Source organism: Fusarium fujikuroi, chromosome FFUJ_chr06 (genome assembly GCF_900079805.1).
Source record: "Fusarium fujikuroi IMI 58289 draft genome, chromosome FFUJ_chr06".
Classification (NCBI taxonomy): domain Eukaryota; kingdom Fungi; phylum Ascomycota; class Sordariomycetes; order Hypocreales; family Nectriaceae; genus Fusarium; species Fusarium fujikuroi.
This window is the reverse complement of record NC_036627.1, coordinates 2510406-2533278: the sequence shown is the minus strand read 5'-3', so window position 1 is coordinate 2533278 and position 22873 is coordinate 2510406. Positions and strand designations below refer to the sequence as shown.

Genomic DNA, 22873 nt, shown 5'->3' with positions numbered 1-22873 from the left:
GCGACGAAGTTCTATGTAGTTGGAGCGTTGGAGGAACGCGCGTGGTGTATGTGTAAGGTGGAAGAACCGAGGACAGCAGGGGTTAGGCAAAAATGGTTAAATTTTTTTCTGTACCCTCCACAAAGTGATACACTGTCGATCGGGCGGTCGGTGATGAAAAGTCAACAGAACAGAAGACTCTTGCAAGTTTTCAAATTCAATTTACACTGTATCAACACACGATAGCTGATGCGATGTAGTCGTTCACAGGCGCGATGCGTTGAAAGAAGGGATCAGGAGGTGGTCTGTTCACAGCTGATGGCCAGTGGCTAGTCTAGACGCAGGTACCGTTAAAGGGTCAACTGGGGGGGGATAGATAGTTCTTAAAGAAGTGAGGAGGTGAAAGATAGTAGAGCGGGATATCAATCGCCAGGACGTATGAGGACCAAAACGCAACGAAAGACGGGAACGGGAGATAGATAAAATAGACCAAAGGAGTTGATGCGATGATCGAGGGCCAGGTAGGGGCCAAGTCTTTATGTCAGGTTCCAGGACGGGTCCCTATGGCGGGACGTGACAAGGCGAAGGCAGGCAAAGGCAAAGGCAAAGGCAGCTCCGGGATTTGAAAGTGGGAGGGTGAAGGGGAAGTGAAAGTGGATTCCCTATGGGGGGGGGATTAGTGGAGGGAGGGGGTCTGCGAAATAAATTACGGCGCACTCCCGGGCAGGGGTTGGAGGGTGACAGGGGTAGCGGACCTGAATGAGGGCGTGAATAGCGGTAGCGGGAATGAAGTAGACTCAGACTCATTACAGCGGCCAACCCAACCCAACGCTTCAAGTTCAGCCAGTTTGAAGCAAAGCGCGTGTAGCGCATCAGATGAGCCAGATAGTAGGGCAGAGACAGGGATTGGGGAAATAAGAATAAAGCATGGCCAAGATACTCTCAGACCTGACCTGAGCTAGAGTAAACAAGAGCCAGAAATAGAGTCAATGGGACAGGATAATGGAAACAGTAGTGCAGGTGTAGATCAGGCACGAGTAAGCAATCATGTTTTTGTAATTAGAGTATTGGGACATTCTAACAAAGAGAAGAAGAAGAAGAAAAGGAAATCATCTCAGCATAATAAGCACTCGATATGGATGTGTATGTACAGTAGGGGTAATAAACAAACATATGTATGCTTGTTCTTGGTCTCAATGAAATGACGATCGATCCTTTTGGCTTGGTTCCCGTCCACCTTTGTTTTTTCTTTTCTTTTTCAGAAGAAAAGTGTTACTACCCGAAAGCCGCTCGAGGGTTTCGTTTGAACTGGATCTCGCAGGTTTGGTTTGCTCTATGCGCCAGATCTCGCAAGAGACATGGTGACATGGATCGAAGCACAGGACTGGGGTTGGCAGGACCTCGAGACACGACACGACGGGAAGAAATCATTGAGGGATCGACGAACTGTAACAGTGGATGACCTGCAAATTGAGGTTTCATATCACGGGCGAACGCGAGCTGAGAACGCCCAAGGCCGATGAATTAGCACCGAGGGCGCTAGAGCTGTTAAATTTTACATTGCTGGTGACCTTAGTCTAGCACAGTAAGGCGAACAGCTGAGACAAGGACTCAGACCAAACCTCGCGTTTCTAAAAGAAACACGGTATGCTATAGATTCGAGGGGATATCACTCTCAATACTCTGGAAACAATGACAATATATGAGGGGTTTAAAACAGCGCTGTTTCTATAATTCTCTAGTAATTGTATCGAAAATTATAATAATAAATTCCGGACCTTTTCAGGCACTAACTGAGATTTGACCTCCCATAACTTACACAAGCGGGGATTGGCATGCGACAGACGTCACAAAGAACGAGGGCCAGAACCTCAATTCCGCCCTAGAAACATCCATCAGCCGTGGCGTCATTCTCACTTAACCAACATGAAACGCCGTTGCGTGTGTAATCCCCAAGACGCGGCAAACCAAACCATAAACTTTTATCCTATCCTGTCTTCATTTACAGTACGCAGTGAGTGTCCCGAGGATTTGGGCGGGAAGCAAAAAGAAACAAAAACCTCCACTACCAGCATTCAAGCGGACGGGTGCCTAGCCCTCGGAAGAGATGGTTTCCGTCGTGTTGCTGCAACTTTACGATGCACAAATTGGAAATCTCCCGTCCCCGGGCAGTTGAACTCCATGTACAGCATACAGTGCACACCTACAGTGCATCCTCAGATACAGGGTATTCCCCGGCCAGCCACAGCGCGCTGCCTCACCCAACCACCAATGCCCATAACAATTCAATAGTCACTGAATGACTGGCGTGGAAGCGTCCCTGGATAACATCTTGCAACCTCTAGCCGTTGCACGACGCTGATTGGAAAGAGGCTGTGGTCCTCCCTCATCTGTCGTGAATAGTCGGGATCGCTGCTGAGGGAATGAGAATCTCGCCGGCAGGCCAATCCTTGTCAGCTGGAGTGATCCTCAGACGTCGATCGTATCGTTCGTTTCTCTCACTGCATTATGCCAGTTGGGCCTCCAACATATCATGCCGTGTCTTGGTGAGTTGCGAGTGGACGCCCCATCACCTCCCTTTTCGCCTACTCGTATGTCCAGTCCAACAACAGGATATCATGAAAGAAATGAGCTGCGCAAACACGGTCCGTATACGTCTCGCCCTGTATCAACCACGCTTGTTTGCTTGTACAATGCTAAGCATGTTGCTATTGATTGTTTCTCTCCTATGTACAGCGCTGTTTCCCCTCTCTCGGGATTGTGAACAGGCCTCTCTCTGACCCAGCTTCCGCTGTTTGATGTTCGACCCCAACTCGATTTCCCTGGTCTCAATCAATGTACAACGCATCACTCTCCCTTGCACGCCCCCTGGTGAGCAGGGTCGACGTCATGAATCTTCCCTGTACCCTGCAGGGTCGACAGGGCATGTGCGCCCCTCAAAATAACCCAGGTCTTCCAGGGGAATTCATACGGGTCCCGTCAATTTGGGCGCGGTCTAGCGGGTCAGAGCTGGTGCCCAGAGCTGATGTCGGGCTATCAGGGCTGGGGGCCAGGCAAGGCGGTAGCTGTCCTGAGTGGTAGATCTCGTCGGCTTCCAGAAGAGTTCAATCATCAGCGCCCATGCTCCTCTGACCCATCTCACTCTCAGGCGGTGTCGAGTTGTCGTCCCCTAGTGTGGCTTGCCTCATCTAGGGATCCCACATCTCCCTTGGCACTATATTTGATAATGTTTTCCTGCGCCATAGGCGTCAATAAGATCTGGGCTGTTGGTTGAGGCTAATTAATCTCCAGCCATGCGTATTGTGAATCTCGGTGAAAGCGGTCTAGGACCGCTCGACGTTTGTTGGAGCGTTGCCTGAATCTGTGGTACACTCGACATGATGTAATCTCAATATCTGGTCACCTGGTCTAGTTTAGTTGTTAGCAGCCCTGTCATCGTCTCTTTGTTCTTCGCTAGAAGGTCTCCAGCAATCGAGACTAGTAGACGAATCACTCACTCCATCAACCTTTGTAAACAAAGGCTGCTTTTGAATCAGCATTCAACTGCATATTACACCCACACTATTTTAATGGTGTACCCAACTGAGGCGGTGTCACTTCTTATTCCGCTCTTTCCCTGCCATATAGCCCGTGGCTTAATTAGCATGTTAATGCATGCAATGCGCATGAGTTTGCTGCCGTGAATGTGGGATGTTTGTTGCTCCTGGGCTCTAGGTTAAGGGTTGTCCTAGATACGACTACCCAATCGGATATGAAGCGAGTGGCCTGGGTGCTCCCCTCCCAGCTTTGGAGACGTTAGAGTCAGCAACCCTGTACTGTGTGAGATGTACGTGAAGTAGTGGGCTGAGGCAGGACTGATTCGTCAATACCTGGGAGCTTTTAGAGGAATTCATTATGACCCGTCTACCTCCCAGAAGACAGACAGATGTGATCTTACACCGCTCAGGTTGGTTTAGCTAAGTACTTAGGTACTGTGCTGTGTGGCTGTTCGATGCCATCTCTCCAACGACCTATTCAATCTATCAATCAACCATCCCCGCAAGTGCCGTGCGCAAGATGCAGGCGCTGGCGCATATGCCAGTTGATAATTAAAACAGAGATGCCAAAAGGGATAGCCTCATGCAACATAAAGGACAAGATCCACCATGACGCTTTTGAATGATGACTTCAAGAGTGAGAAAGGGGTGTATCGTGGACCAACAGCCCTGGAGAGAGAGAGAAAAAAAAATGAATGAAGCTGGAATTGGAAGACACTAAGAAACTTGGGAATCAAACTCGACAGGGGTGAGAGGCATATCTTTCAACTGCTAAGCTCTCGTTGGCTTCTTTTCGAGGCTAACGAGGTCTTTGGATGGGTCACTCACACATTCGGAAATGACGCTAGCTCACCGAGGAAGGTTTCGAGAATTCTTCTGGAACAATGGTAATGCAGAGGCGGATCTAGCGCCGTGTGACAATGCACGTCCGAGCGTAGCGTTGCGCCCACGACACATCTTATCCTTCTATTGAGCTTCTTTCCGTCCTTCGATGCCACTTTCTCATTCCGATCCATCACCTTAGAAGCATGCCACCATCAAAGCCTCCCCCCTCCTTCCATGGTATGGTTCCAAGTTGCAACCTATCCCAATTTGGTATCCTTGCATGAGATGAACCTTCCTCACCTTGGCAATTCGGCTGTCTACCTTATTCACCTCCGCACTTTCCATTATTGATTGCTGTATGTACAGATCTCTCCATGATCCCACTCGGTCTCTTTATCTTACTCTCCCACTCCCACTCACACGCACACTCACACTCACGCCCGTACATATCTACTATATCATTTGATCTTGTTTGTCTCGTGTCTATCTTATACGTAAGAGCGCTCGGCCGCCCAAGCTTGTCCTGACTAAATCCTTGCCCTGGCCCCATGCTCCCGGGGCCCCATCTGAATCTGCCCCGTGCTGCAGAAGCATGGATCACTCCCATTCGTTCTGGCGTCTTTCCAGAAGTTTTAGAATTGAGTCAGTGAGCGGTTGGTCTGGGGGCTGCAGTCATGGCGCAGTATCCGTCCAAAACCTACACTGACACGGGAATGGGGATGAATCGCTGACCAAGGGATGCTGTAGGTTGGTAAATGTGCTGGTATTCGGCTTTTCATTAAGAGGCTCTAATTAATTAAGGACTAGTGCATGTCGGGTACGGAACCATGGGCCACCAGATATCACTTGAGAATCAAAGAGCGGCAGCCATACCACGGATCTACAGAGCACTCCAAGACTGGACACCAACGAATGTGGATTGGATGTTGTTCTTATTCACAGTCAAGGACGTATATTAAAGAAAAAGCCAGGTACTCGGGCTTCAAATTGTCACAAAGGCTGCGGCTCCGGTTGCGGCTCGGCTCTTACTACGATGACCATTTCCAGTTTACCTCGATTTATGTACTCCGTACGCTTGGCTTCTTCAACCTTTGAGTCATATTGTAAAGAAATGCAGAACTTGGCCTTACTGGGCGGGGAAGTCCTGTCCGTGCCGGCGCGGGGGCTAGGACTGATAGCCTACTACATGAACAATCGAGGAGGATACATTGAGAGATATGTTATTAGATCGATTTGTCAATTATTTGCCTCCCTAGGTGGTCGTAAGATTTTGTGAAGGGCCTCGGACTTTGATAGTTGAGTCGAAGGGGAACCATGAAGGTCCAGCGTAGGCTCACCCATCGAATCCTCAGACAGTGGGTTCCTTGACTATGCAAACCCAACAAAGACTCAAATAAAGAGGATTTCGAGGACGGCAAGCGAATTATGCACTATGGCCATACGTATCAAGTGGTGCTTATGGCTTAGGTTTGGCCAACTCTTACACTCTTTTACTTGCTCACCTGCTCGACTACCTTACTAACCAACCATGTATATAGAAGAGTTCTAGAAACATGGCGCCCAAACCACCCATGGAGGCTTCAAACAGCCTGGCGAGCTTGCCCCTCTTTCTCATTAACGAAGCTATGCCTTTGACTGTTGGTTATTATTAGTATCTGAGAAGAGTCCAGTGCTCAGCTGTGATTCCATTCCAGTCCGTTCGTCCCGCCATCCGTTGGCCATTTTCGGCGAAGGCGATGCGCCGACCCCCAAAAAGGGTTGGTGGCTTTAGTGTATCAAATGCAAGCCTTGGCAGCAATACGAATACCTTCTTTTTGTACTTGTGCTCGGACACTGGCCTTGTCAGACGCGAAGCAGAGATGAAACAGTTTGACATTGTATTCCCCGTCTTAGCGCAGGTGAGTTCCATTTGCTTTCTGTTTCGAATATCACGAGTTCCTGGGGTTTGTACGATGAGTTACTGAGCAGCCCGTTCTTTGCGCCGATGTGAGGGCTCATCCTTTCTCGTTATGGTTAAAAGATGCGTTGTTTCAGAATACCTTTGTTTACCGAAAGCTAACGACGCAGGTAATTCTCAGGCCGGCTAATAGAGTTTGGGAATATGGACTGTATCATAATGATATTCTCACCTATCCTCTCAGCCTGCCGCGACAAGCTTGTTGATGCTTCTCCCGCATATGGCCGAAAAACATAACTGGTCAAGGCTCTCGGTTGTCGCATATCCATCGCTACGCCCTTCGTCGATCTCATCAGAGCTTTTCTTTTCATGTCACAGAGCGGCGTTTATACGTATGCACTCGTGCAATGACTCGGCCTAAAGTTGGTTCGTGGGGCGTTGGTTTGCGCGAACTGCCCCGTGATCGACATTTCACCGCGTCTGCAACGGAACAAACCCAGCAACTAACAACTGGAACATTGCAGTGCATGCTGCAAAGTAACCTTGAACTTAAATTGAAGCATCGAGGCTCGCGCGGAATCTTGGGATGCAACACAGAAGGCAAATGGCTTTGAGGTGAAAAACGCACCGTCGTTATCTCTGTGTAAGTTCAGGTACATTGCAGCCCACCTACGAATGCATCGAGTGCGTCTTTTTCATAACGCATGGATTTCAGTTTGCTTTCTACTCCATCTTTGTATCATCAGGACCAACCGGGAGTCTGACCGTTGTCCTGCAGCGTCCCAGGGTGGACCCTGAACTGAACCAAGCCAAAGCCCACAGGACCGTGCTCGCCATCACAGACGATGAAACAATTGATGGAAGCCTTCCAGAAGCAGTGGAGCAGTGTAGGTCCAAGCCTCAGAGGGTGAGGTGACGTGGGATGGTCGGCCAATTCTTCCAGGGCTGAAATGCAGGTATGGATGTATAGACTTTTCCCCCTCCACAACGCCAACACCCGTCAGGGCCAATGCAGGCAGGGGTGACTTTGGCCCATGGCTGCCACGGAGGGTTACTTTCGATATCAGTCAATTGTGCCATCATCTTAACTTTCTGTGCTGTGATTCACGTCAGGTCTCGTTCATCATGTTCCCCAAATACGACGCTACAAATGCGGGAGAAATGAGATATTTATCAGCTCTTGTGTACCACCCACCAACTCAGTCTTGAACGTGGTCAGAATGACTGATAACACGGATTCTTCGCACTAGGTAGGTAAGTCTGCTACGTTGGCGGCTATATGAAGAGGAGACGATAACTGAGGCTGCCAATTTTATCAGCAATAAGGTCCTCGATCATATGGACTATTTCTGTCGTGGTTGCTGCTGTTTGTAATTTCCTTGTAGCCTCTTGATTAACTACTCTGCATAGCATACTCCACGGGTGGGTGGACTCGTCTGGTGGCCCGGGCTGAGATTGCCGTCGGCGCGGTTTGAGGACGGACGCATGCCTGCGCGTTCCCGCATTTGTGGTCCTCGACAGTCTGTCCCATCCTCTCACCGTTCCCTTGCGCTCAAGGCAAATCAAGCTGAGGTGAGGTGAGGTGAGCCGCGAGTATGAACCAGCCCGGAGCTTGACCGTACTCTCAGGGGCCGGACCACTTTGATCGGTGACAACAACCAAAATGGCCTGGTCCTGGCATGATGGACAAGCGAGTTGGCTTTGCTGGCAAGCAGGCCATGTTGCGTGAATAACTCAGAGGACCGATGCACCCTTACCAAATGCGCTTTTTAAGATCTGTGAATCGAAAGTCAAGCTGCCCTGTTGCATCACTGGGAAGCGAGACGGATATGTCGATCACCAAAGCTTCGGCCAACTGTTCAGGAACGTGCTATCTCGACATTTGTTGTAGTGTAGCATTCAACTCAGAGGTATCCTCGCTGCTCTGTCACTGCCGGTCGACGAAGTGCAAGTGTTTACCGCCATATTGATGAATGCACAGCAGACAAGCCCCCTCCCTCCCACGAGGGGATCCCAGCAGTCTTTAGCACACCTAGATCTGCATCCACGACTCGTCGTTGCTTTTTCTCGTGTGCCCTTCAACGGCAGGCAGATGTTAGTGGTCAATGTGTGGTAAGGATCATGACCGGTTGCGCAGATCACCCTCAGTAATAAGAGAATCGCCAAAGAGACGGGCCGTCTCTCGTTTGTGCCAGATCTGCAGGTTCTCGATTGCTTGCTTTTCTTTTTGCTTTTTTACTACCGGATTGTCCTTACTGTTGCGTGGTGGTGTTCTGTCAGAGTGATCCTTGAGTTGACTTTGCTTTGCTGACCGCAAGATCCGGCAGGCCATAGCAGATTGTCGATTGCATCCTATTGCTTGCATCGTGGAGATTAACGGTCTGCCCTGCACTCCGCATCCATGCATTCTGGCTGCACGAGTTGCATGTCCGGGGAGTGTGCAGTACGACACCGCCGTGTCAGACCACGTCCTGGATGAGGGCGGTCTGGAAGTTCTCGGGGCGATAAGACCCGCGGTTCCTTAAGGTTCTTTCAACAGGTACCGGTAGTTGATACAGAGTAAGATCTCATATCCTGCGGAAAGTCGAGACCCGATATCGTGGGGTCTTGAAATGGGTCACTGTGTGCCTGACGCTTAGCCAGCAAGGAGGGATATTTGTGGCAATGGACGAGCATTTCCCGGGTTAGGATAGTACAGTATAGAGATGTGGTACATGCCACTCCGTGCTTATCGTTCCGTTTCTGAAATACTATGGTGTGTGTCGTAAGAAGCCATTTCCTAGACATAGGAAAAGTGATCTCACTACATACCCATACCCTCACTATTCATTACCTACTTAATGAATTCTCTCGCAAGAGCAATATGATATATAAGACCAGGGATTGATAATATGTTGAATTGACGTACTACGTATATTTTTCTCTCAGATTGAGCATCGGCTTTGTCATTTGACAGGACTTCTAGTAGTTTCAGACATACCCTAGACCTAGCACGCACGTACTACTAGTAAAAGCTGTATGTAGCTGTTCAGTTCACTCAACGAGGAATCACTTTGGGAGGTGAGTAAAAGAGTTTGGATTCAAAAGAGAAACAGGCTGGATCGCGCTGGTATCTGCTCGGTTTATAAAGGGCTATGTGCCTGACGCGACTTGACTTGGTCTTTAGACCCGACGTCTACCACTTAGGCTGGTCACGTTCGTGCATAGGTGTCTCGAGTGCATGAGAATCGCCGAAGGGATCGTCTTCATCATCTTCATCCTGCGGAGCTGCAACTGGCCTTGGGGGTTGAGGGGGAGGGTTTGAGTGAGGCTTGGACATGGGTGGTGGCCGAGGAGGAGCTGCGTGAACGGGTGTTGAAATGTTTAGCTCGGAGAGGTCTGGAGGCTGCGAGACGGTTGGAGACTGAGAGGCAGCTTTGGCCATGGCCTCCTTGCCCTTAATTGTAGCCACTGTGAAGAAGTCAGCTGAATTCCTGCCAGAATCCGAGTCAACACCTACTCCGATAAAGATGAGCTTGCTCGGCAAGTTCGTCATCCGAATCACTATCCGCGTCAATCGAACGATCGAACTGTTCGAAAGACATGAGAGCATGGACAAGCTCATCATTAGCATGAAGTAATCCTCCCAGCCACTGCTCCTCCTCCACATGATGAACCTGTACATGATTAGTTCCGAGACTTTCTCACAATTAAAATGAATACTCACATATCGAAGTACTTTGCGCCGAAGAAGTTTACAAGCTTCAAAGCGCTCCACTGCCGTCTGGTTCTCTGAAATACGCTCCACCTCACGGTTAATGCTTTGAAGCGCATTCATCAAGTTCGTTGCTGCTATGGAGGAGTCAGCAATGACAGACTTCATTTGCTCCTTCTCAGCCTCAAGATTGAAAGGCTTTCGCTTCCCCTTCGCCTTATCCTTCTCTTTCTCCTTCTTCTTGTCTTTAGAGCTACCGAAGAAAGCACTGGGCCCCGAGGAAGATTTGGTAGAAGAGTGTCCGAATGTTGAACCATATGCTGGGTTTGAGCTCGAAGGGCCTGAAGCGTCCCGAGCATCACGGGCCGCCTTTGCCGCAGCTTCTTGTTCGTCGTCGACAAATGGATTTTCCTCTGTCTCCCTCAGGACTCGAGATCTCTCCTGTGTAACAGCTTGCTTTCTCTTGGGTAGTTCCTGCAACGTTGAGCATTCGATGTTGAAATATGGTGTTAGAATGACTTACTCTGTGAAGTCGTGCGAGACTGTCTAGACCTGGCCTGCCAGCATACTGTGACCATGAACGAAAGAGCTCCCTACACTTGTTCCTCACTGCAACATCAGACAGGTCAGATGTACCGCAAACACGCAGACGTTCAAGCAAGGGCTCATCCACGAAGGTTCGCTGGAACCTCTCACCAGCGTTCTGGATGAGACCGTCAAGAATGACCAATGCACGGATCTGGCGGTGCACATTTCCGTATTTAAGCTTCTTTCGAATGGCTCGAGCTGCTTCACTAGGGCCCGTAGCTTGTAGGGTAATGACTTCGACAAGCTCAGGGATACCGCTGAGATCTTCCTCCTCATATGATTCGGAGGTAAGATTCTCAACGGTTACAGTTACCGCCGAGAACGGCTTTTTCTACTGGGACGTCAGTAAATACATTATTATAAATTGGAGTTACTCTGGTGACATGTAAATAGCTCATGAGAGCTATCAATAAGTAATGTCCGAATTGGGCGGAAACTGCTTGCTTCAGAGACAGGGCGGAAGGATCTTACCGATTGGAACATGCTCATGATGGGCTATACTGTCGTGGCTTATATATATAATCTGACGTGCTTGTAGCTCTGCGACACAGGTTGTCAAGTTCCACGATGATGCTATCTCAAGTGCGGTTGGTAGCTTTGGCAGCTTTGAGTGCCTGACGACCTGATAGTAGACAAAGCAGCGCGGGGCTAGTCGACACGATCGCTGAGCTCGTTGTGCCGAGGAAACGAAGAGGCCCGAGATGGCCTGAGATATAGTAGGTAAGTGGTGAGAAGGTTTAAAGATCTCTTGTATCATGAGATTCTTTGCCAGCCAGATAATGAATGAATGTCAATACAGGTTATCAGGGTAAGGTAGGTAGGTACCTTAGTCAGGCGCTCACTCGTTCCTGCTGTGGCTCAGGTATGGGGGGGGTTTACTGTTCTGTTGCTTGGTAGTGGGACGTGACGCGGGGCTCCTTCCCAGGTTCGGTGGGGTTCTGTCGTCACTCCCGTCGTCAAGACGGGATGGGAGGAAGTCGTGGACGGTGGTAGGTTATCTAGCCGAAAAAGGGGTCTTTACAGGTCCAATTAGAGTTGGACAAGGTTCTGTGATAGGTTATGAAACGAATATCAAACTTATGGAGGATTATTGGTATTGCGTGGAAATCTGACCCAGGCGAGTTCAGTAGAGACTCATCGTATCACAACGGTAGCTTGAGATTGTGTCATACCTACTTCTGGTACATCAAGCTCTGGGCCTGGTAGAATGAGATATCTCAAGAGTTTGCAGGAAGCCGGACAAAGTTCGAGCAAAGACCTTTGTAAGGGCGAATATTACGAACAGTTTGACATTTTTATAGCAGTCCGCCCTCAAATTTGGCTCTAGGACTAGGTACCCAGCTATCTATGAGGGAGTGGCATTTTGCCAAGAACCCAAAAAGAGAGTTTATGCCATGACTCTTACTTGCTAAATGAGTCAGGCATCATTCGGATTCCTATAATACAGCTCCATCTATCAATATCCCTTACCTTAGGTACACACATTTGCCTCGACTCTGGCTACCCTAGACCTGTCCGGCGACTTCTCTAATCGCCCCTCCCCCGCCCCCGCCATCGCACCTCAGCTACGAATTTTGACTGTCAAAGGCGTTATCGCAGTTCTGTGACTCACAAACCGACAAAGACAACCAACACCGAACATCTCATAAATAATCGAGAGTATCCTTAGAGCAGTTGATATACCAGATCGCCGAAAATGGCTTCAAAATCACCCGTTCTGCCCGAGGAGGGTAAGCGCAACATCCTAATTACCAGTGCCCTTCCCTACGTCAACAACATTCCGCATCTGGGCAATATCATCGGCAGTGTTCTCTCCGCCGATGTCTTTTCTCGCTATTGCAGAGCGCGAGGCTGGAACACCATCTACGTTTGTGGTTCCGACGAGTACGGTACTGCTACTGAGACGAAGGCCCTCGAGGAAGGTCTTTCGCCCGCCGACCTTTGTGCCAAGTATCACGCCCTTCACAAGGGAGTCTACGATTGGTTCCGAATTGACTTCGACATCTTCGGCCGAACGCCCACCCAACAACAGACGCAGATTGTGCAGCAGATCTTCAAGGAGCTTTGGAAGAATGGTTATATTGAGGAGCGAGAGACTACTCAACCTTTTTGCTCGGATCCTGCACACGGCAAGTTCCTCGCAGATCGATTCGTCGAGGGAGAATGCAGCATTTGCCATGATCTCGGAGCCCGTGGAGATCAATGCGATGCATGCGGTAGTCTTCTCGACCCATTTGAGCCCGAGCGCGAGCCCAGCACCTCTGATGATGACCACGTCGAAGCTAAAGCGACTGGTTTCCTGATCAACCCCCGCTGCAAGGTCGATGGAACCACTCCCGAGAAGCGAAAGACGAAGCATCTTTTCCTTCGTCTAGATGCGGTTAAGGACTTACTCGTTCCCTGGTTCCACAAGAGCAGCAAGGAGGGAGATTGGAGCACAAATTGTATTTCCATCACCCAGTCATGGATCGACAAGGGACTCCTTCCCCGTGGTATCACTCGAGACCTCAAGTGGGGTGTTCCTATTCCCAAGGATCTTGAAGGCTTGAGTAACGAGGAGTATGCAGAGAAGGTCTTCTATGTTTGGTTCGATGCTTGTATTGGCTACGTCTCCATTACCAAGAACTTGGTCGATGGCGATAACTTGGATGGCACGAACTGGGAGAAGTGGTGGAAGAACCCTGAGAACGTCAAGCTTTATCAGTTCATGGGCAAGGACAATGTGCCGTATGTGACCTTTTTGAGAATCCACATGATATGTCGAGAAGGTGCTGACAATTCATTAGATTCCACACTATCATCTTCCCTGCCTCTCAACTTGGAACAGGAGAGAACTGGACCAAGGTACACAAGATGTCGACAACCGAATACCTCAACTATGAGGGCGGAAAGTTCAGCAAGTCCCGCGGCGTTGGAGTTTTTGGAAACACTGCTAAGGAGACTGGCGTTGATCCTGACGTTTGGCGATACTATCTTCTATCCAGACGGCCCGAATCCGCTGACTCCGAGTTCAAATGGCAAGAGTTCATTGACTGCAACAACAACGATCTTCTCAAGAACCTTGGTAACTTGAACCAACGAATCCTTAAGTTCACTCAGGCCAAGTTGGATGGCGTCGTTCCCGACTACACAAAATACACCGACGAGCGGCTAGAGGAGCATAAGAAGGAAGTGAACGAGGCCCTCAAGACCTTTATCTCACAGTTCGACGCCATCAAGCTCCGTGCTGGTCTCGCCACTGTTATGCACATCTCCGCTCTTGGAAACAAGCTCCTTCAGGACAGCAAGCTGAACAACCAGCTTCTGGCCGATGAGCCAGACCGTTGCGCTGCTGTAATTGGTCTCGGTATCAACCACCTCCAGCTCCTTGCGAGCATCGTTCATCCTTATATGCCCTCTACTTCCGAGGCCATCCTGGAGCAGATCGGCAGCCCTGGATTGATCTCCATTCCTGAAACATGGTCAGGAGACCTCGTCAAGCCCGGTCAAAAGATTGGCGAGCCCAAGCTTCTCTTCACACAGATCCCCGCGTCTAAGCTTGATGAGTGGCGTGAGGCCTTTGGTGGTGAGGAGATCCGAAAGCAAAAGGCCCTCGAGGCGGAGAAGGCGGCGGCGAAGAAGGCTGCTAAGGACAAGAAGAAGCAAAAGAAGCTCGCTCTTCGTCAAGTTGAGAAGGCAGGTGAAGCTTCTACCGAGGAGAAGCCTGTGGAGGAGAAAAAGCCTGTTGAGGCCTCTGCTGTTGACTTGCTCCCCGACAACAAGCCCTCTGAGACATAGATGCATGTAAACCAGAGTGAATCGGAGTTGGCGTTAGCAAAAGAAATTGACTGGGTATGGACGGTGCATGAGGAGCAGTTAGAAACGAACATAGGTTGCCGAGCTTCTTTCGAAGGGTTGCCGAACTGTAAAGTAGATTCTCAAATCAACTTATGAGGAATGACTAGATTATGAGCTAAGTGTAAAATATGTTTGAAGTTTAGGTATGCCAAGTTTCTCTTCAGACTCTATCCTGCGCCTTCATGTGTTCAAGGTAGTATGTCGGCCAATCTTCTCAGACACACACGCGAGGGCAGCTTCCCTGCCATGCAATCTAGAGAAACTAGGCCATAACGCAGGAATGCTTCAAATCAAAGACTTCAGATGAGGGCCATGCGTAGGTCTACAGACGTGGTGTCTAGAAAGGGGGACGGTTGCTATCCGTTTTTGAGTAGTGGAGAAAAAGTCGTCCATGTATATGGCCTTGGTTGCGAATGCTCAGTTTGGTATTGTTATATAAATCAAATGTAATCCCTTATGCCTTTCGACTATTTCATGTCGGCAAGGACGTGGTATCTGTATGTTTAATCCGAAAACTCCTTAAGCCTGTTGAGAGGCACCTGGCCTGTTGAAAGGCGTAGCTTTCTTTGTCGACTCGGTGTGTAGTGTACACTATTCGACTAGATGGAGCTGTCTGGCAGTCTCCCTTCGTTTGCGCGGCCTTAATAACGTTTCATGAGGCGCTAATATGCTGTCCTGTGACTCTTATTGTCGTTTACTTGGGAGAGCTTAGACAGAATTCGGGAGCTTAGTTGGACTTCTTTCCAGCAACACGCTCACGCTCACGCTTGGCGTAGATTTCAGAAGTGAACGGGTCCTCAAATTTCAGAGCGATCCTGTAGACAACATCAACCCACAATGTGAGCAGGACACCGGCAGGCTTGCCATACCACATGGCGGTAGCGAGGAAGCTGCAGGTAGAGCCAGTGTACATAGGAGAGCCGGTCACGTTGAAGGGAAAGCCAGTCACCATCTCGTCCATGAGAATGCCAAAGTAGTCACCGAGGAAAGTGCCAGTAATGCCTAGTCGCCAGGTTGAAGAGACGACCAGGACGTTACCAACGATAAAAAGAGCAACAGCGGCGGCCTGGATGAAGTCGGTGACAAGAGCGGGATGCGTGGGTTGCTCGGCAATGGCCGTCTTGAAGATAAAGTCGCGAATCATACCGAGAGAGAAGATAGTGGCAGCAAGAGCATAGCAAGCAACTTGGGAGTTACCGCCGAAAATCTTGGTCAGAAGCTTGTTGTGGTATTCTTTCAGCGATCAAGTTAGTCGAAGATGAACCGTATAGCTGCAAGCTGCATACCTTGGCGGGCGACGATGCTAGAAAAGAAGAAGAGTTAGTGATTGGTGGTACAACGTCACATGAAGGCTTGGAACTCACTTCCAGAAGAGAGGGTTGAAGGCGATGGAGGCAGCAGAGACTGGAAGAAGCAAAGAGCTTGAGTCAGATTCGAGTAATCGTTGGTATTGATCAAGTCAAGTTGGTAGATACTCACTGTACAAGCTCTGCTTGTCATAGTCGACATAGTTGACAAAGTCTTGCAAACCAAGAGCCATGATGACAGCTGGGTCCAAGAAAGCAAACAGGCACGAAGAGGGAGAGTGAGGTAATGGCAAAAGTCGTGATCACTGACGTAACAAGTTCACGGTAGAGTCACAGAAGGGAAAGGGTTCAAAGATGACTGCAGATAATTTGTAATTCTGCTGTTGAGAGAATAAACTGTTGAGATATTAGAAGAAAGAAGAAACAGAATTAAAGAGAGAGCTTGGAGAAAGACAGCTTGGAGCTAGGGTACCCTCCCTCAGGTACCTACCTACCTACCTTCCTGTAGCCGTCCTGTCCCGTCTGGGCTGTCACATGGAAGAGAGTGGAAAGCGGAAGAGGAGAGAGCCCGGCCCCGTCATAATGACAGGAGCCCGGAATTAGTGGAGAGCCACGGTTCCGTTCAGAAGAGGGTCAACTGGGGGAGAGCCCTGAGAGGATTATGTAGGACTGCGTCTTTTGATCCACCATCCACAAACCAAGCCAAATCATCCAATCCATGGAACCTGACCACACGGAAGATCCCTGCACTGTAGCCGGGAAATCGAGACAAGTAACCCAATCTGCCGAATTCAACCTATACCGAGAGAAAGCCTCATTAGCTCACCCAGGCCCAAGACCACAGCAGGCAGATGTCGAATCGAATCTTATGGGTATGACCACTAACTACCTAACTGACTAGACCATATGCCTCAATATTCATATCTATCAATGCTTTGTAACAATACGCTTACTGCGGTTGGCATCAAGGCCCATCTCGCGGTTTATTCCAAACGCCAGCCTTAAAACGCCCAAAGCAAAAACCCCAAACAAAGTCAACTCAGTCATCATCATCCATCAAAAAGAACACAGAAACCAACACCTATTGACGTCGGTTTCTCGTCTTTTTACCAGTTGTCTGCACATCTTCTTCCTCTTCATCCTGCCCCTTTTTGAGGTCTTCTGTGAGACCCCATTCCTCCTTGTCGTACCAATCTTCCCCGTCCGACATGTCTCGGTTAAGCCCTGAATGAGCTTCTGCCTTGGACCAGTGGAGTACATTCTTCCGCATCTGCTCGGCTTTGAGGAGTCCTAGAAACAGCCTCTTTGCCCCTCTACACACCTCTTCCTGCTTCTGCACGTAGAGAGCTAGTAATCGCCGAATATCTTCCGCTTCTTGGTCCGGCAAACCGATGTCTCGATCTGGTCTTGCTCCTGAAGGTGCAAGAAACATGGGATGTATGAAGTCATCGTCCCCGTCGGATATCATGGACACATCTGCACGTATTGTCTCAGCTGATTCCGTTTGTTGATGTGCATCGCTGCCTGAAGGTTTCGCAGTGGCCTCAGCTCTGGCCACCTCGGTCTCATTCGTTCCTTGTTCGTTTGTATGCTCATTGACCCCGTTTGTCGCTTCACCCATGGAATCTCTTTTGTCGGTCTGTGCAGCTGGTAACTGCTCGCCATTGTGCATATTCGAAGCCGTTCCGGCACCGTCCTTCTCGGCCTCAACCTTTGCGTTATCGTCGGCATCCTCTACGAGAGAATCATCTGGGTCGGCAGTTCCAGCGTCCGTCATGGTTATATCGGCATCCTCTGCTGGGTCCTTATCCGTGGGCTCGCCATCGAATGTTGTGTCTGGTACAGCATTTGCTTGTTCGACACCGCTGGCCTGTTGTGCGGCGCCGTTGGTGATTCTGGGAAGCGCCGATATCGCCTGGGATAGCGCCAACAAATGTTGCGCTGTGTGGTTGTCTGTATAGAGCTCAACATCTGCCGGACGAACCATCATTTCGCATGGGACCCATGTGTAGTCGCCGCAGAGCGATGTCAGGAGATGTCTGACTCTCCACAGAGACCGGTTTTCCTTGCGCATTATGTCGCAACTTTGGTCAACAAGTCGAGTCAGGGTTTTGGATGTGAAGGGCTTCGATAGGGTCGGGTGTGTCGGTAACGCGGTTGATGCAGTAAGTGGAGCAAGGATATCTACTCCTGTTAGCCCTGCTACTCAAATGCGTGATTGTTGACTTACTCTCTATTTGTATGTTGGCGTAAGGGTTCATCTCTGCCGCTGAGGCCTCTGCTTCTTGAACGCGCTCCTCATCTTCATCGTCGCTATCTATTTCGTATCCTTCCTCGTCGACTAATGGGGGATTGCGATATAGGATCGGGCGTCGGACACCACCGTATTCGACATACTAGCAGAAGTCAGAGGCTGGCCTGGGAGGATCTGTCAAAACAACGAACCTCTTTATACGAACTTGGGCCATTATTTGGGACCAATTGCCCTTGACGGGCAAACCGTGCCTGCTTTTTGAGCTTGTTCCCGCGATTGCTATAGCTTTCGATCTCGGAGTCTGAGTCGGATTCTGTTGGGTAGATGGTCAGCTGTCAATCCCTTCATCGCGACAGGCGCAATGAGATTTCCGTACCATATGATTTCCTTTTGAATGCTTTCTTCATACCCGCTATGGTTTCGGCAAAGAGAATTTGTTGCGACGCCATGGCGGACAGAGGGTGGAATGAAGTGTCGAATCGATGGGAGTTGTGGGCGAAGCGGCGAGGGAGCGCAGGCCTTTCAGGCGCGTCCAGGGAAGAAAAAAGACGCTCAAATATTGTTGGTAGCGCCCCAGTATAAGGCTGAGTCTCAGTCCCTGAAAAAAGTCGTGTTGACGTAGGAAAGCTAACCATAAGCAAATTTGGACTGACTGTGCTGGGACGACGAGGAGAAGCTGGAACGAGAAGCGAGGCTGCCCGCCTTCCCGTAGCCCATGACCACATTTCCGGGCGCAGACTATTCTGATTGGTCATTGCGCGGATGATAAAAAAGCCGGTGCCGAATAAAGCAATCCCTGACAGTTACGATAAGAGATAAGCCCAATATATGGCTCTGATTCATGTTTCATTGCTGTATTGGGTGATATTCTTTAAAGATTCGCAGCTTGACTCGGCCTATTCTACCTAACTATCTGAATCGCATGAACTCATGCTAACAATCGCCCGGAAGGATCCAAGTACTATTTTATAAGTCAATTGACTGCACCAGAGTGGGCTACAACAACAAAAATGTCACCAATCTGCAATACGTCAATATGTCATGCAAGCAATTATGACTCGGTGTCAGGCACATCAACGCCACAATATACTGTGCAACGTTGTATGACTGCATGGATGTGATGAACTCAATTGGGGAAAATAAATAAATTGACAAGCCTTGTTACGTGATTGGGTGTCTAATCTAAACGGATCTACGAAACTGTGACAGTCACATTGCCTTTGAAGTTCTCGCTCGAGTTTCCTACAAAGACAGTGAAATCACCAGGCTCCACGACATACTTCATCTTTCGGTTCCATAGACCCCAGTCCTCAACCTTGAGATCAATCTTGACGGTCTGGGTCTTGCCAGCCTTGACGGCAACCTTCTTGAAACCCTTGAGCTGGTATCGCGCAACATCGACAGAGGCAAGCATGTCCTTGACATACAACTGCACAACCTCAGAGCCGTCGCGCTTGGACTTGTTGCTCACGTCAACGGAAACGGTGACAGTGTCGGTCGCAGTGACGTTCTTCTTGGACACGGAGATCTTGGAGAAATCAAACTTGCTGTATGACAAACCATAGCCGAATGTGTAGAGGGCCTCAGGGTTCTCAAGCACGTAGTTGCTACCAAACTTAAGGGTGCCGTTCTCATAAATCTTACCAGGGTTCGGCCAGGCGCGCGCAGAGTTGAGATGGTCGTAGTAGATAGGTGTGGTGCCGACATCGTAGGGGAAGCTGACGGAGAGCTTGCCCGAGGGGTTGACGTTGCCATACAGGACATCAGCCAGAGCATGACCACCTTCCTGTGACTGGTAGAACTGCTGAATAAGAGCAGAAGCCTCCTCTGAAATCCATGGCTCTGTGATAGGCTTTCCGGAACTGTACACCACAACGGTGGGCTTCCCAGTCTCGATGATGGCCTTGACGAGCTTGGGCATGGCACCGATGAGATTCAAGTTGCTCACATCTATATGCTCTCCAGTTGTAGCATTGAGTCCTTGCCATAGTTCGTTCTGATCTCGAGACCATGTTCCGACGACTACAACGGCGACATCAGCGGCCTCGGCGGCGGCGACAGCCTCTTTGAAGCCAGACTCGTCTGTGGACCAGCGCTCGCAACCTTGAGTGAATGTCACTTTGCCTTTGCTAGCAGCCTTGATTCCATCGTAGGGAGTAACACCTCGGGTCATGGCTGTGTGAATGACATAGTCACCGTACTGGTTGTTGAGTTAGTTAGTGATGGTTCACCAGAAAGTCAGAAAATACCCACATTCACATAGCCGTGGGCCATGGGACCGATGACAGCAACGTTGGCGCCTTTCTTCAGGGGAAGAATATCCTCATGGTTCTCCAGAAGAACGATACTCTCAGCATCAAGTTGGCGTGCGACCTTCTTGTGGGCCTTGGTGTTGACATAGTCCCAGATCTTATCATCCGCGACGCCAGTGAAGGGCTTCTCAAAAAGACCCATCTCAAACTTGGAGCGAAGAACACGAGATACAGCCGTGTCGACGACCTTTTCGTCGAGTTTACCAGCTTTGACGAGCTCAGGGATGATCTCGAAACTCCAGTAGCCACCACCCATCTCAGCATCGTTACCAGCGGGAAGAGTCTACACAAGTCAATAATCATCCGATATGAGCTCGTGGTGGCTTACCTCAAGAGTGATGCACTCATCATCCTCGAGAGGGCATACGTAGAAAGCCTGAGCAAGACGAGCAGTACCACCAGCATCGGAAATAACGTAGTACTTGTAACCCCACTCTTCTCGAAGGATATCAGTGAGGAGGTAAGAGTCCGAGACGACTGGAACACCATCGTAAGAGTTGTAGGAGGACATTATTGAAGTTGCACCTCCATCAATGATGGCTCGCTTGAAGGGAGGGAGGTAGAGAGACCGCAGCTCTCGCTCACCACCGTGGACTGGGCCAGTGTTGATACCTTGCTCTGGAGTTGCAAAAGCAGCCTTTGAATGTCAGTACGCGAACTGATGGTGACGGCGCAGACCTACATAGTGCTTAACCATGGCCGAGACGCCACCTGCTTGAAGACCCTTGACGTATCGATATCCCATTTCTCCAGCTCTAATCGGAAATTAGTAACTACTAGGTGGCCAGAAGCATGATGTGGTAAGAACATACAAATAAGGATCCTCGCTGAAGCATTCCTCAACTCGACCGAATCGCAACTCTCGAGCGAGATCGACTTGAGGAGAAAACAACTGGTTGATACCAAGGGCTCGAGACTCTGTTGCAATGACATCGGCCATCTTCTCGATGAGCTCTGGGTTGAACGAGCAACCCATGCCAATTGGACTGTTAAAAATTGTCCCATTCAAAATCAAGACTCCGTGGAGACCTTCACTCTGAACAAAGGCGGGAATACCTGCTCAGCATTAGACTATGAACCCAATATTGAAGCATAACACTTGCCAAGCTCTGTCTCCTTGGCCAAATAATCTTGTCCTAGCTTAGCAGCCTTCTTGATAGTAGTCATATTCGCGTACAAGCCAGTCCAGATGGAATTAGCTCGATACTTGAAGTTCCATGCCAAACCAGTCTTGTTGACAGTCTCATCGGTGAGATTGAGATAGTTTGTCATGTCACCCTGGATCAATTGCGCTGCCTTTTCCTGAATAGTCATCCGCTGGAGAAGGTCCCCAACTCTGTCATCGATAGAAGCTTTGGGGTCCTTGTAAACAGGTTTGTCCTTGGCAGCCTGACCGGCCACAGCCAGAACTGCCGCGCAGAGGTAGCCAGAGAGCTTCATTGCGAAAGTCGAAGGTGAAGAAGCTGTCTCGAACCATACACTGAACGAGATGGGATCGCCATGTTTTATATCTAACCTGGAACCTTGTCTTTACAATTAACCGTGTAGCCTACGGGGGAACTGCGTCACTTCGTGATGCTCGAAATTGCACCTTACTGTTCAGTAACATTGCATGAGCTTTAATTGCGGGCTCTTGACCCATGGATCGTCCCTTGAGGATATCCTCAGGGAGAAAGAAAACGTCTGACCTATACCTAAGGTGTCAATATTAACCAATCTCACGGTCTACCAAGTTCATGCTAAGTTTGTCCAAGTTTACCTAAATCTTTTTGTCACTTAGGATAGAGGTTCTTAACTTTCTTGCTCTTCTAGGATCTCATGGCCGAAGAACAGGACGATCATGACCAGACCCCGGGAAATGCGGGGGCGCCACAAAGAAGGAGACGGGCAAAAGATTGGGATTCGTGGATTTGTTTTTAAGTTGATATGGGATGAGAGTGAGCAAGGGGCGCGGGCCGGTATATGGAACGACGAGCCGAATATCCTAGCTTCGATGCAGATGAACTGACTAAAGAGCATGGATGAAGCTAGCTACGAAATTGTGATAGGGAGATCATCTTGGAATAGGTAGGTGTTCGCTGCTCGTGGGACAAGTTGTCTTCGTTAGTAGGTACAAGGCAAGTTGAGAAACCTCGCACAGAAACGAACGATGCATCCTTGAAGATCCAGTGCCACTACAGAAGACCCCGTTCGTTACAGTGGCCCTGAACCCCGCGATGGGCTGCAGCTAGAGGGGCCCCGTCTGTGTTTAACCGGGTGTGCCTCTAGCGTCGGCTGATTTATCCACCACTTGATCATCGAGCAGGGGGATCCTTGAGGGGACGGGATGCAACCCTCCAAGAACATCATGTGTGTAACTCGTTGTCAGACCCGAACGAATGTCATGATAAGTTGGTGGGGTCAAGAGGGGCTGCTCCGGGTGAATTGTCACCGTGAGAGGAGTGGAATGCTGATACATTTGAGGTTCCATGATATGGAGGATTGTCGAAGTGGAGAGTAACACCATATCACTCTCATTCTCTCACACTCTCTCTGATACCAGAACTTGACTATTTCTTGGAGAAACAACCCACCCTTTCACCCATCAAGAGGCCAATCGAGCCAGGATACCTCCTATACCCTCTTCAATCAAGAAAACACCAAA

The 22873-nt window shown here is 49.5% G+C and overlaps 5 protein-coding genes; 1 reads left to right on the top strand and 4 right to left on the bottom strand.

The window, feature by feature from the left end:
* Positions 1-9412: 9412 nt before the first annotated feature.
* Positions 9413-11008, bottom strand: FFUJ_06124 (related to LSB5-possible role in the regulation of actin cytoskeletal organization; the record flags this gene model as incomplete). XM_023579413.1 has 5 exons in its annotated part: positions 9413-9687; positions 9737-9893; positions 9944-10405; positions 10455-10850; positions 10991-11008. The coding sequence occupies 5 exons, from the start codon at positions 11006-11008 to the stop codon at positions 9413-9415; spliced, it is 1308 nt and encodes a 435-aa protein (XP_023432254.1).
* A 1207-nt stretch (positions 11009-12215) lies between these two features.
* FFUJ_06123 (probable methionyl-tRNA synthetase) lies at positions 12216-14296 on the top strand (the record flags this gene model as incomplete). XM_023579412.1 has 2 exons in its annotated part: positions 12216-13246; positions 13306-14296. 2 exons carry the CDS (start codon positions 12216-12218, stop codon positions 14294-14296), a joined length of 2022 nt encoding a protein of 673 aa, XP_023432253.1.
* Positions 14297-15083: 787 nt separating this feature from the next.
* Positions 15084-15896, bottom strand: FFUJ_06122 (probable OPI3-methylene-fatty-acyl-phospholipid synthase; the record flags this gene model as incomplete). XM_023579411.1 has 4 exons in its annotated part: positions 15084-15589; positions 15643-15659; positions 15721-15760; positions 15836-15896. The coding sequence occupies 4 exons, from the start codon at positions 15894-15896 to the stop codon at positions 15084-15086; spliced, it is 624 nt and encodes a 207-aa protein (XP_023432841.1).
* An 848-nt stretch (positions 15897-16744) lies between these two features.
* FFUJ_06121 (uncharacterized protein) lies at positions 16745-18366 on the bottom strand (the record flags this gene model as incomplete). XM_023579410.1 has 5 exons in its annotated part: positions 16745-17604; positions 17648-17728; positions 17894-18059; positions 18109-18230; positions 18327-18366. The coding sequence occupies 5 exons, from the start codon at positions 18364-18366 to the stop codon at positions 16745-16747; spliced, it is 1269 nt and encodes a 422-aa protein (XP_023432252.1).
* Positions 18367-19109: 743 nt separating this feature from the next.
* FFUJ_06120 (related to beta-glucosidase) lies at positions 19110-21669 on the bottom strand (the record flags this gene model as incomplete). XM_023579409.1 has 6 exons in its annotated part: positions 19110-20117; positions 20171-20512; positions 20558-20866; positions 20912-20984; positions 21042-21285; positions 21327-21669. 6 exons carry the CDS (start codon positions 21667-21669, stop codon positions 19110-19112), a joined length of 2319 nt encoding a protein of 772 aa, XP_023432251.1.
* Between the last annotated feature and the right edge of the window lie 1204 nt (positions 21670-22873).